This window comes from Choloepus didactylus, chromosome 2, assembly GCF_015220235.1.
Source record: "Choloepus didactylus isolate mChoDid1 chromosome 2, mChoDid1.pri, whole genome shotgun sequence".
NCBI classification, from domain to species: domain Eukaryota; kingdom Metazoa; phylum Chordata; class Mammalia; order Pilosa; family Megalonychidae; genus Choloepus; species Choloepus didactylus.
The window spans coordinates 50,162,974-50,178,036 of NC_051308.1; the positions used below are offsets into that span (position 1 = coordinate 50,162,974).

Below are 15,063 nucleotides of genomic sequence, written 5' to 3' on the forward strand. Positions count from 1 at the left end.
TTGTTTCTTTGACTAGGCCATATCTTCATTTTTCCTAATGTGATTTGTAATTTTTTGTTGTCTAGGCATCTGATTTCCTTGATTACCCCAATCAGATTTTCCCAGACCAGATGGGCCCAGGTCTCAGGAAAAGGATGTATTCAGTATCAGGTTTCCGTGAGAGTGAGACCCAGCAGACTGTCAGACTTTCCTATAAAGCCTCTAGACTGTGCTTTTCCTATCTTGCCCAGCAGGTGGCACTTATCAGCTCATAGTTCCCCACTGCCCCCTCCCACCCCCTGGAATTATCTTTAGGGAGTTATCTTCTACACTTGAATTCCTCCTTTGCCTCTCTGACTCTGTTCACTCCACAGGTGCCTGGATCAGCACTCACAAGTGAAAATGCCTGAGGCTTTCTCTAATGAGCTACTTAGGATGAGAGAAAAAAAGGAAAAAGAGACAAAGTTTCCTTTCCAGAGCCAGTCCCCAGTACAGTTTCCCTGGTTGACCGGTATTGGTACCCAGTTCTCTGTGTCCAAAACTTTTCTTGGGACACAGCTGTTTTCAAGTATTCTGAGCTCGGCTATCTCCAAAAGCCTCTGTTTTTAATTATTTGTGTGTTTTTTTCCCATCAGTCCTGTCTCCTCTCTGCCAGGAGGAACCTCTGGTTCCTTTCCTGCTTGTTCTGGGTTTATCTGCGCTTGTAGCTTGTATTCAGTAGTCCAAATTTGTTAATTAAAACCACGGTTGGAGCTTGGTTGAGTTACTTTCCCTCACTTCAGGTAACCTGCTTCTTTTTCCACTGGAAATGTTTCAGTTCAGCCTACCATGCTGCTGGGGGAGGGGCACCAGCTTTGCAGTTTGGGAAGCTTTACTTACAGTTCTGTGCTGCGATCTCAGCTGATGTACCATGTGGGTTAGTCACGGATGTGGCCCAACAGTTTTCCAGACTATTTACTAGGTGTTCCTGGCTATTTACTAGTTGCTCTAGACCACCAACTAAATTCCACAACTGTCTATGCTGCCATCTTGCCCCATCTCTGTATTTTTTTTAATTGTATGGAACTTTTTGATTAGATTATTTCCATGGAGATGTGACCCCACCCATTCAAGGTGGATCTTAGTTTACTGGTGTCCTCTATGAGAGGATAAAAGGCAGAGACATTTTGAAGAGAGCTCAGAGACACTTAGAGAGAAAACACTCAGAGATATTTTAGAGAAAGCCATTTTGAAACTGGAGCCCAGGAGAGTAGGACCAACAGATGTCACCATGTGCCTTCCCATGTGACAGACGAACCCCAGATGCCATCAGCCTTTCTTCAGTGAAGGAATCCTCTCATTGATGCCTTAGTTTTTTGGACATTTTTATGGCCTTAGAACTGTAAATTTTTAATCTAATAAACCTCTTTAAAAGTCAATCCATTTCTGGTATTTTCCATTCCATCAGCTTTAGCAAATCGAAACAGGATATACAGTGTTCATTGTTCAATTATTTCAAATTTTCTGGGTATTTAAAATTTTTCATAAATGTTAGGGAAAAGTTTAAGTATACAGTATCATCTATGAGGTATTCTAGCTAAAAATTGTTAACTTTAATTCTTCAAGCTTTTTGATATAACTTTTGGTATACAAGAAACACAAATAATAGAAGAATAAGCTAAATGACTTCCTTAGTGGTTTGAAGCTGTATGCACCCCAGAAAAATATGTTCTTAAACCTACTCCATTCCTGTGTGAACCCACTGTAAGTAGGACCTTTTGATGAGGTTCCTTCAGTTAAGATGTGGCCCACCTCAATCAGAACGGTTCCTAATCCTATTACAAGAATCCTTTATAAGCAGAATAAAATTCAGACATAAGGAGAGAAAGCCACGAGAAGCAAGAAGCTGAGCATCAATAGAATCCAGAAGAGAAGGGAGAGAACAGGAGATACTGCCATGTGCCTTGTCATGTACAGGCTAAGGTCCAAGAATCTCCAGCAGCCAGCCCCAGAATTCCAGTCTTCAGAAGAAAGCATTACCTTGATTTGGATGTTTTTGCAGCCTTAAACTGTGATCAAATAAATTTCCATTGTTTAACCAACCCATTTTATGACTGGAGCAAGGGTTTGCTGGCTTGTGGGACATACAGTGCAGTGCCCAGGACCATGAGGAAACTGTTACCTTGGAAAGAGGGGACATTCAGATCCATGTAAAGCACACCCAAGACAAGATGCATACAAAAAGGACCACGGAGGCCCCTATGCTTTGCCCTGGAGCTATTCTCTAAATTTCTTGCATGAATAAGCCCTGAAGGAGAACACTGGCACAGGTCAATCTGCAAAGACTGGGAAAGATACTTTCTTTTTTTACCATCTTTTTTAATTATTATTATTATTGTAGGCTCCTGGAATTAAAGGAAAGCTCTGTCATAACATTTGCTGGGTGCAAGCTTAAGAACAAATGCCTCAGATTCTGAATTCCAGTGATAACATATTAAAATATCAAAATGTTCAGGCTTCAAGAAAAGATTATAAAACATACAAAGACACAGGAAGCAAAGGCTCAGGCAAAGGATAAGATGAAAGCATTAGAAACCATCAGTCAGGAATAACAGACCTGGTCCTAAATATGCTCCAAGAGCTAAAGAAAAACGAACAAAGAACTAAAGGAAATCATGAAAACAATAGATGCCTGCAAAGATAATATCAATTGAGAGATGGAAATTATGAAAAGAATAATTTTCATATTTACTGAAACAAAGCTGACGAGCACAGTAACAGAAAATTTAAATTCCCTAGAGGGGTTCAACAGCAAATTGGAGCTGGCAGAAGAAAGAATCAGTGAACCTGAAGATAATATAATTGAAACCATCCAGTCTGAGGAGCATAAAGAGGAAAAAATGTAGACAAATGAACAGAGCCTGAGAAACTTGTGCAGCACCATTAAGTGTACCAATATACACATTTTGGGATTCCCAGGAGAAGAAAGAAATTGGCAGAGAAAATATTCAAAGAAATGACTGACAACTTCCCAAATTTAACAAAAAACATGAATATACACATCCAAGAAATTCAGCAAACTTCAAACAGTATAAACCCAAACAGACCCACACTGTGTCATGCTACAATCAAACTGTCCAGTGCCAAAGATAAAGAGAACATTCTGAAAGTCACAAGAGAGAAACAATGTGTCACATACAAGGGAGCCTCAACAAGATGAAGTGTCCATTTCTTATCAGAAACCATGGAGGCAAGAAGATAGTAGGAAAACATACTTAAAGGGCTGAAAGCCAAAAAAAATTGTCAACTAAGAATTCTATATCCAGCAAAACTGTCTTTCAGAAATGAGGGAGAGATTAAAACATTCCCAGATAAGCAAAACTGAGAGACTTCATCACTACTAGACCTGTCCTAAAAAAGATGCTAAAGGGAGCTCTGCAGTTTGAAAGGAAAGGACAATAGGTAACCAACTGAAGCCACATAAAGAAATAAAGATCTCAGTAAGGCTAACAACCATGGGATAAATATAAATGCCAGTATTACTGTATTTTTCATTTGTAACTCCACTTTTCACTTCCTACAGGATCTAAAAGGCAAATGCATTAAAAGCAATGATAAATCAATGGTTTTGGACTCAATGTATAAACATGTTAATCTGTTACAAGAACTACATAAAAGTGGAGGGACTGAGGGGTATAGGAATATAATTTATATATGCCATTGAAGTTAACTTGGTATCAAACCAAACAAGATGTTATAGATTTAGGATGTTAAATTTAAGCCCCATGGTAACCACAATGAAAATATCAAAAAGTACACAAACTCATAAAGATAGAAAATAAGAGTATGGGTTACCAGGATAGGGGGCAAGGGCAATGGGAAGTTATCATAAAATGAGTGTAGGTTTTCTGGAGGGAGTGAAGGGAAAGTTACAGTAATGGATGGTGGTGAGGGTCCTGCAACTTTGTGAAGGTGATTAAACCCACTAAATGGTATGCTTGGGAGAGGTCAGGATGGGAAAATGCATGTTGTGTGTATGTTTCCACAACTTAAAAAAGAAACAAAACTAAAGACATGATGACAAATGCACTAAATGACACTGGATGAGATCTAAGAATGGAGAAGAAAAGACTCAAAAGGACATTATGGGACATAAGAAAAACTGGAATATACAATATAAACTTTGTATCAAAAAAATTTTTTGAACTTGATAAGGGTACTTAAGGTGGTTATATAAGTGAATATCATCATTCATAGTAAATGTACAGAGAAAAGACTGTTCGAAGATTATGATGTGTGTAACCTGCTCTCAAATGCTCAGGAGAGAGGGAGGGAGAGGGAAGAAGGAAAGGAGGAAGCGTGGGGAAAGAGCAAAGGAGGAAAATGTTAACATTGGCGGATCTGGATATCTGGGGGAAATGGGGTTATGCTGGAGTTTTCTGTATGGGATTTCTATTATATTTACAACTGTCCTGTAAGTTTGAAATTAGTTCAAAATAAAGTTTTAAAAAGGGAGGTAGATGGTACTAGACCAAAAGTCTTAGGGAACAAAACAATAATGCATTATCCAAGATTGGACACTGGCTTGGACAAAAAAAGTATAAAGGACATTTGGGGTTATTTGGTAAAATCTGATTATTGTCTGGGTATTAGATGAGGGTGAAAATATACTGATATGGAAAAGTAGAAATCATTAACTAAATTAAATCTCAGGTTACATATACATATATATATACATAAACATATGTATATATATACAGATATGTATTGATATCAAAAAATGTGTGTATATGTATCTACATATATACAGTATAAGCTCATTTGAGGAAAAAACATAAATGAGGAGGAAGTCCATGCATTGAGTTTTTATCAGTGGCTATCACTGGGTAGATGGGAAGGTGATGTTTCCATTTTTGAATTTTGGATGATCTATATTTTCTAATTTTCTACAATGTAACAATACTACTTCCATAATAATAAAAGCTTATTTTTATATTTAAAAGTTTTATGATAAAATACAGGTGATTACTTTATGACCTTGAGGCAGGAAATAATTATTTTAAAAAGACTCAAAGAGTACAAACCATAAAGCAAAATTTATAAATTCAACTACATTAAAATAAATTCTTTTCATCAAAAAAGAACATAAAAAGCATAAAAGGCATGAAGCCGAACATAATATTTACAGCACCACATATAACTGTAAAAGGTGGTAAGGCAGAATAAATGACTCCTATGAATCATTAGAAAAAAGACAAAAAACCCAACAGAAAAATACACAAAAGTTATCAGTAGGTAGTTTACTGAAAATGATATACCAAAGTCCTGTAAACCTATGAAAAGATACTCAGATTTATTAATCAAGGAAATGCCAATTAAAATCATGAAATATAACTCAAAATTAAAAATCATCATCAAATGTCAAAGAGAATTTTGAGCAACGAGAACTCTTATACACCGCTAAGAGGAGTATAAGCTGATATAACCAATTTAAAAAATAATTTAGCATTACACTGTAAATCTGAATATATATACTGCCCACAATTCAGCTATTCTAAGTATACATCCTAGCACAGTGTTTCTCAAATTCTGGATGGTGACCAACCCAGTATAGTGGTTTCTAACCAGTATTTTTTATAAAACAGTATAACAGAAAATAAGATACCAGAGTACATTGCAAGTGGTTTAAGGTTATGTATTACTTTGCGAAAATTTACACAATCCACTTCCTACTATGGGCTGAGGATCAAAGAGTTTGAATGCTAGTAGCTACCTTACAGAGAAACTCTTGCACATGTACTCCAGGACACTTGCACAAACAGCATTATGTGTAATATCAAAACCCTAGAAAAAACTCAAATATGCTCCTATAAGTAGGATGGACAAATAGCCTGTCTATACAACAGTGAAAATATGCAATCCATGGTAACATGTATCAACATGGATGATTGAAGATCATAATGTCAAGCAAAAAAAAAAAAAAAAAAAGTCACAAATATACCCATTATGAATCTATTTATATAAAGACATTTTTTCGATATGCAATTTTAGGGCTATAACAATGGTAAAAGTGCAATGAAAAAGAAGGCAATAGTGGCTACCCTTGTGGAGAGGGTGAGAAAGAGGAATGGGATTGGGATATGCAAACAAGGGCCTTCTAGGATTCTGGCTAGTTTTAAGCTGAATGGTAGATCCCCAAACAGATCATTCACAACATTTCTGAGCCTCCAAATTTACTGCCCACACTGCTGACCTTAGGACTAACTGTTATATGAGTTAACTACCTGTTATATGAGGTAACTTTCTTAAGTCCCATTTTGAGTTGAGGTTTCCATTCCTTATAGTTAAAAACATCTGAACTGAAACAGTCCCTTAATTCGGATGCTGTACATCTGGGATCTAACTTGGCATAAACCATCATTGAATCCTATCCTGTTTGTCTAATCCTATCATTAAAACTTGAAAATAACTGTTACCCTCAACCATTAAAAAGATTTGTTTGGAAGTAGAGATTATCATTAAAATATCTCAGCATTATTTCAATCTTCTTGAAAACATTCTGATTTAGTATGTGTAATACCAAGGACAATCAAGATGAAAAAAGATCTATAAATCACAAAACAGATGAAAAGTTAGGCTGGGACTCTTGGCCCTCTGCAGGGAGCAGCTTAATCTGCCCGGAAAATCACACATCTCCCATTGGAGTTACAGGCTAGAGGTCAGACCACGAGGCTGAATTCAGCCACTGGGGAAGATCCCCAAAGGAGAGAAAACAAGGAAGTGAGGAGATTTAGCTCATAAACAGGCAAGGTCTCTGCTGTTTTGGGCTAGAGGAATAAAAAAGAACAATGGTTTCCCCAAAACAAATCCTATACCGAAGACTAAGATGTCTTTACGCCTTGCTGAAGAAACTGAGTTCTATCCCACCTCACTCCCAGATATAAAGAGACAGGTGGATAAGAAAAGGGGATCAACAGAGAGAGACACACATACATGCACACACACACTTATCTAACACTTTATGAGATGATCCCTTTATAAGTCTCATTTCATTTCATCCTCAAATCAACCCTGAAGCTCAGGGTTTTAGTTAGCCACCAGAGGTTGCCTACTGGTGGTTGGTGGAACTGAGATTCAAACCCATCTCTCTGACTAGAAAGCCCATGTTCCTTCCTTCGTACCTTATGCAAGAACAAGCAAGACTGCAGAACAAGTCAGTCTTGGAGTGTTACCTCCCTGAAGGGATTCAAAGGCTGCCCCCAGCAACTCTTGCCTTCTGCTGCCAAACACAACGCTGGCCATGCTGTGAAGACACAGATCCAGCCAAGACCTTTAGGATCTCAGTACAAGGAGGACTGTTCCCACCCTTGACTCCCTGATCACAAAGCATGGCCCTACCTCAGTCAGCCACCTCATACTTGTATAATCTTGGCCACAAAAGGAACAAAAAAAATTTTTAAAAGAGGGTTTGCTCAAGGCAACTACACCCCAGGCTGCCACCACTCCAGCTTCACTCTGAAGCTAATTCTGGGTACTTTGTGCTGCCAACAGAGACTGACGCAATTACCTAAGGCCCAGGAAGAGACGGCCTCCAGGAGTGGGGTGCTGCTGTAGATGGCGTGCATGTACATCAGGTGGGCCATCAGCTCGGCCAGCCACCACCAGCACAGGAGGCGGCCCAGCCCCAGGGCGAGGACGCGGAGGCTGGCCTTCAAGGAGCAGTGCTCCGGCTGCTGCATCTGCAGTGGGAACAGAAGAAGTAATTAGATTGTACATTGATTTTTAAAACCTTTCCAATAGCCCCCTCAGATAATGTTTTTAATAAACTTCCCACAAATTTTATTACCATATCTACTAATAGAGGGTTGGTTTAGCTTGCCTTCAGAATACTGGAGGTTATCAGGTAAAAAAGCCATATCCAAGCTTGAAAACTTCAACCCAGAGTAAGGGTTGGGTCAACAAGCCGGACTAGTGTCAAGCACTAAAGATGGGTACAGCACCCCTCCAGCCCAGTGGCAGGCTCTGGAAAAACCTGGGTGGGAGGGAAGCAGCTAGTGTCTTCTCCCTCAGGGCTTTGGGAACTTTGCAGCTCCAGGTGTCACCCTCCCTGCTTTTGACTGTCACCCACTCAAGTCATGAGGGCATAGGATTGGTAAGAGACGGAGAGAATGAGGGGGCAACCAGAGAGCAAAAGAAAAATCACATGTGGGTGTGCCATTCTGTCTTAAGTTGTTTCTGAAGTAAGGAAGAATAAAAACGAACAGAGACATGTATACGGGACAAGTCTTTTGTTTGGAGGGAGGTACAATGTAATAACTAAGAAGATGAGCTTTAGAGTCATAGAGGATCAGGATGAAATTCTAGCACAAACCATATCAGTTGTGTGATCCTGAGCAAGTTATTTAACCTCTCTGAGTCTCAGATTTCTCATAAATAAAGTGAGAAAAACTGTTGTAATGATTAAATAAGAAAAAGTACATAACTACTGAGTACAATGTCAGGCACATAAAAAGTGCTGGATAATTGGTAGCTGACATCTGACAATCAAGTGCCTCCTGTGCATGCCTTCTGCCCATTCTTCCCCTGCGGTGTTCCTGACCCAGCTACAGGGCAGAATCAGGAGATACTTCAGAACCCAACACAGGAAGTGAGAAGATGTTTTGATTATTCATAGCTATAAATGACTGAGAGTATACTCAACACATGTGGACAATTCAGGCAAGAAACAAAACCAAAACCCCCTACCAAAGTAGCCTAGTACTGCTCTCAGTGTTGTGGTAAGATAGTGGTCCCATCTGTGTTTAGGGAGGCACAATAGTTTAAAACACATGGGTTCTAGAATGTGTGCACCAGCTATAAAATTTTAAAAGGATTCAATTTCAATCTTACATCACTATACAAACAGAAAAACAAGAGCACGCATGTAAGTTTTCTCAATCTTACAATGGCAAGATTATAATTGACTGAAGGCTGCCTCAAAATGCAAAGGTGAAGCCAACTCATAATGATGACGTTGAACCCGTAAGCAGCAGGCATAGGGAATGGACTTGATTTAGCATTGGACAATTAGGGCTCAAGACACTAAACAAACATTTCTAGGAGAAGGAGATCTGGAGGCACCTCCTTACCCCTCTTCTCTCCACCCACGTCAAGTTTCAGTATGCCCCACCGACGCCGCAAGAAGCGGCAGACGCTGCCTTCAGAGGGGAAGGGAGATCTCTACGCCACGAGATTTATTTTATCCGTTTTAAACATATACATCCTACCATTTTCTTAAATTCTCCTCCTACAGCAAGAAGCCAGGTTAAGACATGCTGGTGGGGTCAATGGTGTTAAAATAACCTGGACAAGTGACTTTCCCTTTTTTGCTTTCTATTCGGTTGGTTATGCTAAGGAAAACTCTTTGGTTTAATTTTTCCATGTAAATTGGTCACACTAACAGGATTACTTTTCTTCCCTTAGTTTCCCTCAGTTCACCTCGGGAAAATATTTTCCCTGCGATAGCAACCTGCATTGTTAGGAAACGAGTATAACGGCTTTGAGGGATTCACCTGCTCAGCTTTGACGGTTTTCACAGAGGTCCTTGGGAAGCGATAGCCAAGAAGGAAGACTGGGCATGGTGGTGTATTTGAAGACTTGTACTGATCACAGCCAACCACAGTTACAGCTGCCCTGTGGTGACCCAGTGTAGACGCCCTCCCAGGCCTATTCTAAGGATGGTTTCCACTGGAATCCTTACCTCATGCATGTACTAGAGACTGCAAGGTCTACAGTGGTGCTTCTACAAGCCAGAGAGTGGCAAAAACCTCGATGCAGAAACATCTACCTACCAGCACATTCGTGTCTGGTTATTTAATTGAGGAGAAAGAAAAAAGAACTAACCCAAATGTCCAACAGTAGGGGGTTGGCTAAATGCACAAGTACACCTCGATATTATGCAGCCAAGCCAAATAGTTTTGTTCACTGTGCATAAATAATGAAAGGCCAGAAGATACACACTCAAATGATGATGGTGATAAGCTCTGGATGGTTAGATTTTAGGCTGTTTTTGACAGTTAAAATTGATGTTTTTCCTTAAAGACATGATGCTACACGAAATAAGTCAGACAAAAAAGGACAAATACTGTATCATTCCACCTACATGATATGCACAATAGGCAAATTCCTAGAGACAGAAAATAGATTAGAGGTTAACAGGGGTTGGGGGTGGTATTGGGGAGTTATTAGTTACTGGGTACAAACTCGAGTTTCTCTTTGAGAAGATGAAAGAATCTGGCAATGGATGGTGGTGACAGTAGCACAACATTGTGAATGTAATTAATGTCACTGAATGGTACACTTTAAAAGGATTAAAATGGAAAATTTTATGTTCTATATATAAGTTAGCACAGTAATTTTTTTCAATTGATTGTTTTAGTAATCAGAGGAAAAAGAAACATAACTACAATATTGTGAAGACTTTAGTCCTTTCAGCTTGTGAGGAAAATGTAATCTAGGCCTATTTCTGCACCTTCTTCTCAAAATGCCTGGTGTCAGCACTCCCCACTGGGAGTATTCTTCTCGCTTCTTTACTGGACCCATCTTTGTTTCTCCTCACCTTCCCATCTCAGCCTGAGATTTTCTTAACTATGAACTGAGTTCCTCTTTGTTAATTCTCAACCTTTATCAAATACTCTAAAACATATCCTTTTTTACCTAATGACCATCAGCAAAATGTATAATGAGGAAACAATTAAGAATACACTATCCATTCATCTGTGGACACTGGAAGAGCTCAGGAAGGGCAATCGACAAGGCAAAGACATGGAGAGGCACCCGAATCACTCCAGGCCAAGGGACAGGTCTTTCTTGGTGCCACACTCTTGGAAGGTGATGAAGTCCCCTAAAGCAGTGCTGACAGAAGACAGTACTTGCATAAGTGAATTTTTCCAGGCTCTAAACAAGCAACTTGGTACGTTGCCTGCCGGCCACTGAGCATAAGCCCAGCTCAAGCTAAGACCCCTGAAGACAGGACCTTCACGAGCTACCAAAGACCCCCCACCCCCACCTCACCAGGCATGCGGTCCCTCCCAGAGGACTGACAGTAGCCAGACTGGAGGGGAACAGATTGGAGGGGAAAACAAACAGCCCTGCCAGGCAATCAGGGAAACCTCTATCCGATCGATCACCTCTCAGCTCAAAGCAATCACCTTCCAAAGCCAATTCAGAAGTCCCTGTTTTCCTCCCCAAAGAGTGTGCAGTCTAAACTGACACACATATCCATAATTATGAAAAAACATGAGGTGCATTTTGTGGCTAACTGGCTTCCCAATAATGACTTACCTACTCTCTCCAGGGCAAAATTTCCCTATCAGATTTAATAAGGCATAATTATGTGTCCCTACAGTACCAAAAGGGCTGGACTTCTCTCTGCAATGCTCCCTTATTGACACTGAATGCCTCCCCATTCAGAATAAAAGAAGCAATAATTGTACAAATAAGCATGCCAGAAGGAAAACAATCCAATTTTTTTAAAATTCTATTTGCTTTTACCTGAAGAAAAAAATAGGGTTTTCAACTTTCTTTATAGTCATGTCATTATTACAGTCCATCTACACCTTCAATCTAGTCGACTCCCTTTTATTTAAAAAATTCAGCATTTATCCCTTGTCAATCCAGCAGGAAGAATCGTCATACAGTACACAGCTCAAGTAATGAGCCAGGTTGTCCTCTTGACTTCATGCAAAGTATTTCATTTGAGATATTTCACACTGGAGGAGTGCCAACCTTAAGACCACTGGAAACTGCCATCAACGGGAATTTTTAGTTAAGTCCCCAGTAAAAAAAATACACATTAACTCATCTGCAAAGTGCATTTTAAAACACATTATATTTTAAAACCTCATTTCATGCAAATTGCATAAAAAGGAATATCTAAGCCTTTCTCTGTCTTTCAAAGATATTCTGATGATTAAAGATGACAGTTCTCAAAGATAAAAGTCTCTTTTCCTTCACACACTAATAATATGTATGTCTGTGAAGCCAAACAAAAGCCTTACCCAGAGTCAACTGTTCAATTGCACCACCTTGGCCACCAACATTTGTGTTTCTCTCTGCTTGGATTTTGAGGGATGGCAGCAGGAGTCTTAGCCCTTTAAGGTGGTGGCAGCTTCTCTCCCATCAGGGGACACAGACCATAATCCTACTCCCAACGGTCATTTCCTAATCATACCCTCCTCATCCCCCTCCTCGGCCATCTAGACCAAGGCCAGCGGGGTCCAGCAGGCTCTGCTTGAATGGAAAGTGGGGTCTGCAATTGGCACAGCTGTCTCAGGACCTGCACGTCCACCAGGCCACTCTCGATCTTCTCTCAAACTCCTGTCACATTGGAGTAACAGGGTTCATGTTTCCTTCCTCCCACCCCAATCTGCATTCTATTAGCCTCTCCTTGCCTCAGCTTTCCCTTCTGTAAAGTGAACATACTGGCAGCAGCTCTCTCATACAGTTGTGTGAGGAGTAAATGAGTCAGAACATGTCAAGCCTAGTTTGGAGAAAGCACCCAATATTATTATTTTTTTTTATTCTTTTGTTGTTGTTGTTGTTTTATTACAATTATTATTATTCCAGGTGCCCTCTAGAAGCAGAGCCCACCCCAAATGCTGGATGGCTTGTCTGGGACACTGATGGCCTGCCCAGCTCTGACAGGACCCATCTATCCAGGGACTGGGTCCACCCAGTATCTGTAACAACTGCCCGGGCCACTCTTCCAAATAAATGGAGCCACCAGACAGGACTCTTCTGAGGCCATATGACCAATGCCCAAACGTGCCTTCTCCCCAACTGGACCTCAGGGGCTCAGGTCTGGCCTAAACTGACCCTAGAATTGCCACACATTTTTGACTAACAATACTACACTAATATTAGTAGCTAGCACTTTATGGTGTTTACATATCAGGACACATTAATTTATAACATTTAATCCTCACGAGGTTCTGTGAGAGAGGTTCTAATACTCTTTCACTGATAAGGAAACAGGCCCAAATGAGTAACTCACCAGAGCTCTCAAGCAGAAGCAGCAGGGATTCAAGCCCAGTGAGGCTTACTCTTGCCCACCATGCCATGCTACCTGTTACAGTACTGGCTTCCTTCCTCGGGGAGGAGGCACTGCCCTCAGCAAGGAAAATTCCCCCGTTCCTACCGCACTTGGGCTCACCTTCCTCCCTAACCCCAGCCCACAGAGATTCCCCCCAGACCACAAACAATCCATCCTGTTCAAAGTAAAGTGTAGTGGCCCCAGACTCCAAGCGAAGCACATAAACTGTTTGTCCTGCCTTTCCCTAGACCCCCTGGCTCTGTTGCTGAGTTCCACGAGAGAAAAATAAACGGGGCCTGTGTTCCCAAAACTCAAAATGTCCTCAGAGACCCATCCACCCTTCAAGTTAAGGCCCTGAGGGCTTTTAACAGGCAAAACTGTACCTGTTCATGACTGATGTGTGTAAATTCCACATGCCTTCCATTACAAAGGACACCTCCTTTCTGTCTGTATATATGTATGTGTGTTCATATATGTGTATATACGTTTGTGTGTGTCTATATGTATGTACATACATGCCTCATCTTTTGCATATAAATTTACATGCCCAAAATTTGGGTGAAAGTTACATTCTCGAAGGGTGTGTCTAAATAGTCATTTTATCAATCAGGGATTCTTTGCAAATTCTGAACTGGAGCTGCTTTCCTACAATGAGTCTCTGCTGCCCCCTGGTGGTGGAAACTCATTCTCCTGCTCTGCATTACTCTAAAGCATTCACTTGAGAATCTGGGAAGAACCATGAATTTCAGTATTACTAAGCCTTATATTTGAAGGCATTTCTTTCTCTCATTCATTCATTCAAATACTTGTATGGAGCATACTTTGCTTACAAGTTCTTCCAATTAGCTTTCTTCCTCCCAGTCTTTCCCTTCTTGGCCTCTCTGAAGGAATCTTTTCACTCAGCAGAAATCAGCTTTTGAATTTAACCCCTCCCTTCCTAGACCCCCCTTTTCCCATACAAGGTAAGTGCCCTGATAGATACCCCTGCAACTACAGAGGTCCCCCGGCCTATTTATTTGTCCTGTAGCTTACTGAACACTTTGCCTTTTCTAGACAATCTTCCATGACCATAGAAAAAGGTTTTAATTTGCTTTTCTGAGTTCCCTGCTTTCAGCAATTGCCACTTTCTTGGAAGGGAAAAAAGACAGATAAGACGCATATTCAACCAAAAGTCTCTATACCTGAGACCTGAAAGGAAGAAATCACCCCTTCTCCTTGCCCAGACTGGGAAACTGAAGAGAATAAGAGCCTGTGGCTAAGGATTTAAGAGAGCAATAATCTCGAAGCTCTCCCTGCACACAGCACAGATATAGGAGCCTACAATGGGCTCTAATATTCCTGCTAGGCCTCAAACGGCACGATTTGAAAGGAGGTGAAAAAATAAAAAGTACAATTATTTTGCTTAATAAAGTACAGACACCCCAAAGAAAAGTTCCTTATAGATAAGAAGCAGTTTAGAAAATAATTTGTTTCCTCCTAATGGATTTATTCTACGCTTCCTCTAAAATTACTATTAGTCCTCAGGAGAAGGGTACAGGAGTGTGGGGATGTTAGTATACAAGCTACTGGCTGAAAAATTCAGACGAATTCAAAAATCACACTGGTGAAGACATTGTAGAAGAGACAAAAGTTGGGGGGGCTTGAATCCACTCTATACTGTGCTTTGAGACAAGGTGCTGTGAAGTGCCTTCCCTGCCCCCCTCTTCTGAGGAACTTAATACATTGGTTCTCAAACCCTAGTGAGCCTCAGAATCACCCGAGGGCCTCTTAAAACATATCACTGAAAGAATATGTCTTTCTGGTGTCCAGGGGGTGGAATGTACGGGTTTGTATATATTATGTCCCCCAGAAAAAGCCATATTATTTAATGCATTCTTGTGGGGGCAGACATTAGTGTGCATTGGGTTGGAACCTACTGGTTCAGTGTCCATGAAGATGTGACCCACCCAACTGCAGGTGATAACTGTGGATAATTTCCATGGAGGTGTGGCTCCACCCATTCAGCGTGGGCCTTGTTTAGGTTACTGGAGCAC

At 40.6% G+C, this 15,063-nt stretch overlaps 1 protein-coding gene across 12 annotated transcripts in view; it reads right to left on the reverse strand.

The window, feature by feature from the left end:
- HHAT (hedgehog acyltransferase) overlaps positions 1-15,063 on the reverse strand; it is a 404,545-nt gene that overhangs the window by 301,547 nt on the left and 87,935 nt on the right. For all 12 annotated transcript variants that reach the window (XM_037824548.1, XM_037824553.1, XM_037824584.1 and 9 more), the window contains one exon: positions 7,526-7,697. In XM_037824548.1, the coding sequence (XP_037680476.1) occupies positions 7,526-7,697 (172 nt within the window). The remainder of the gene's footprint in view (positions 1-7,525; positions 7,698-15,063) is intronic.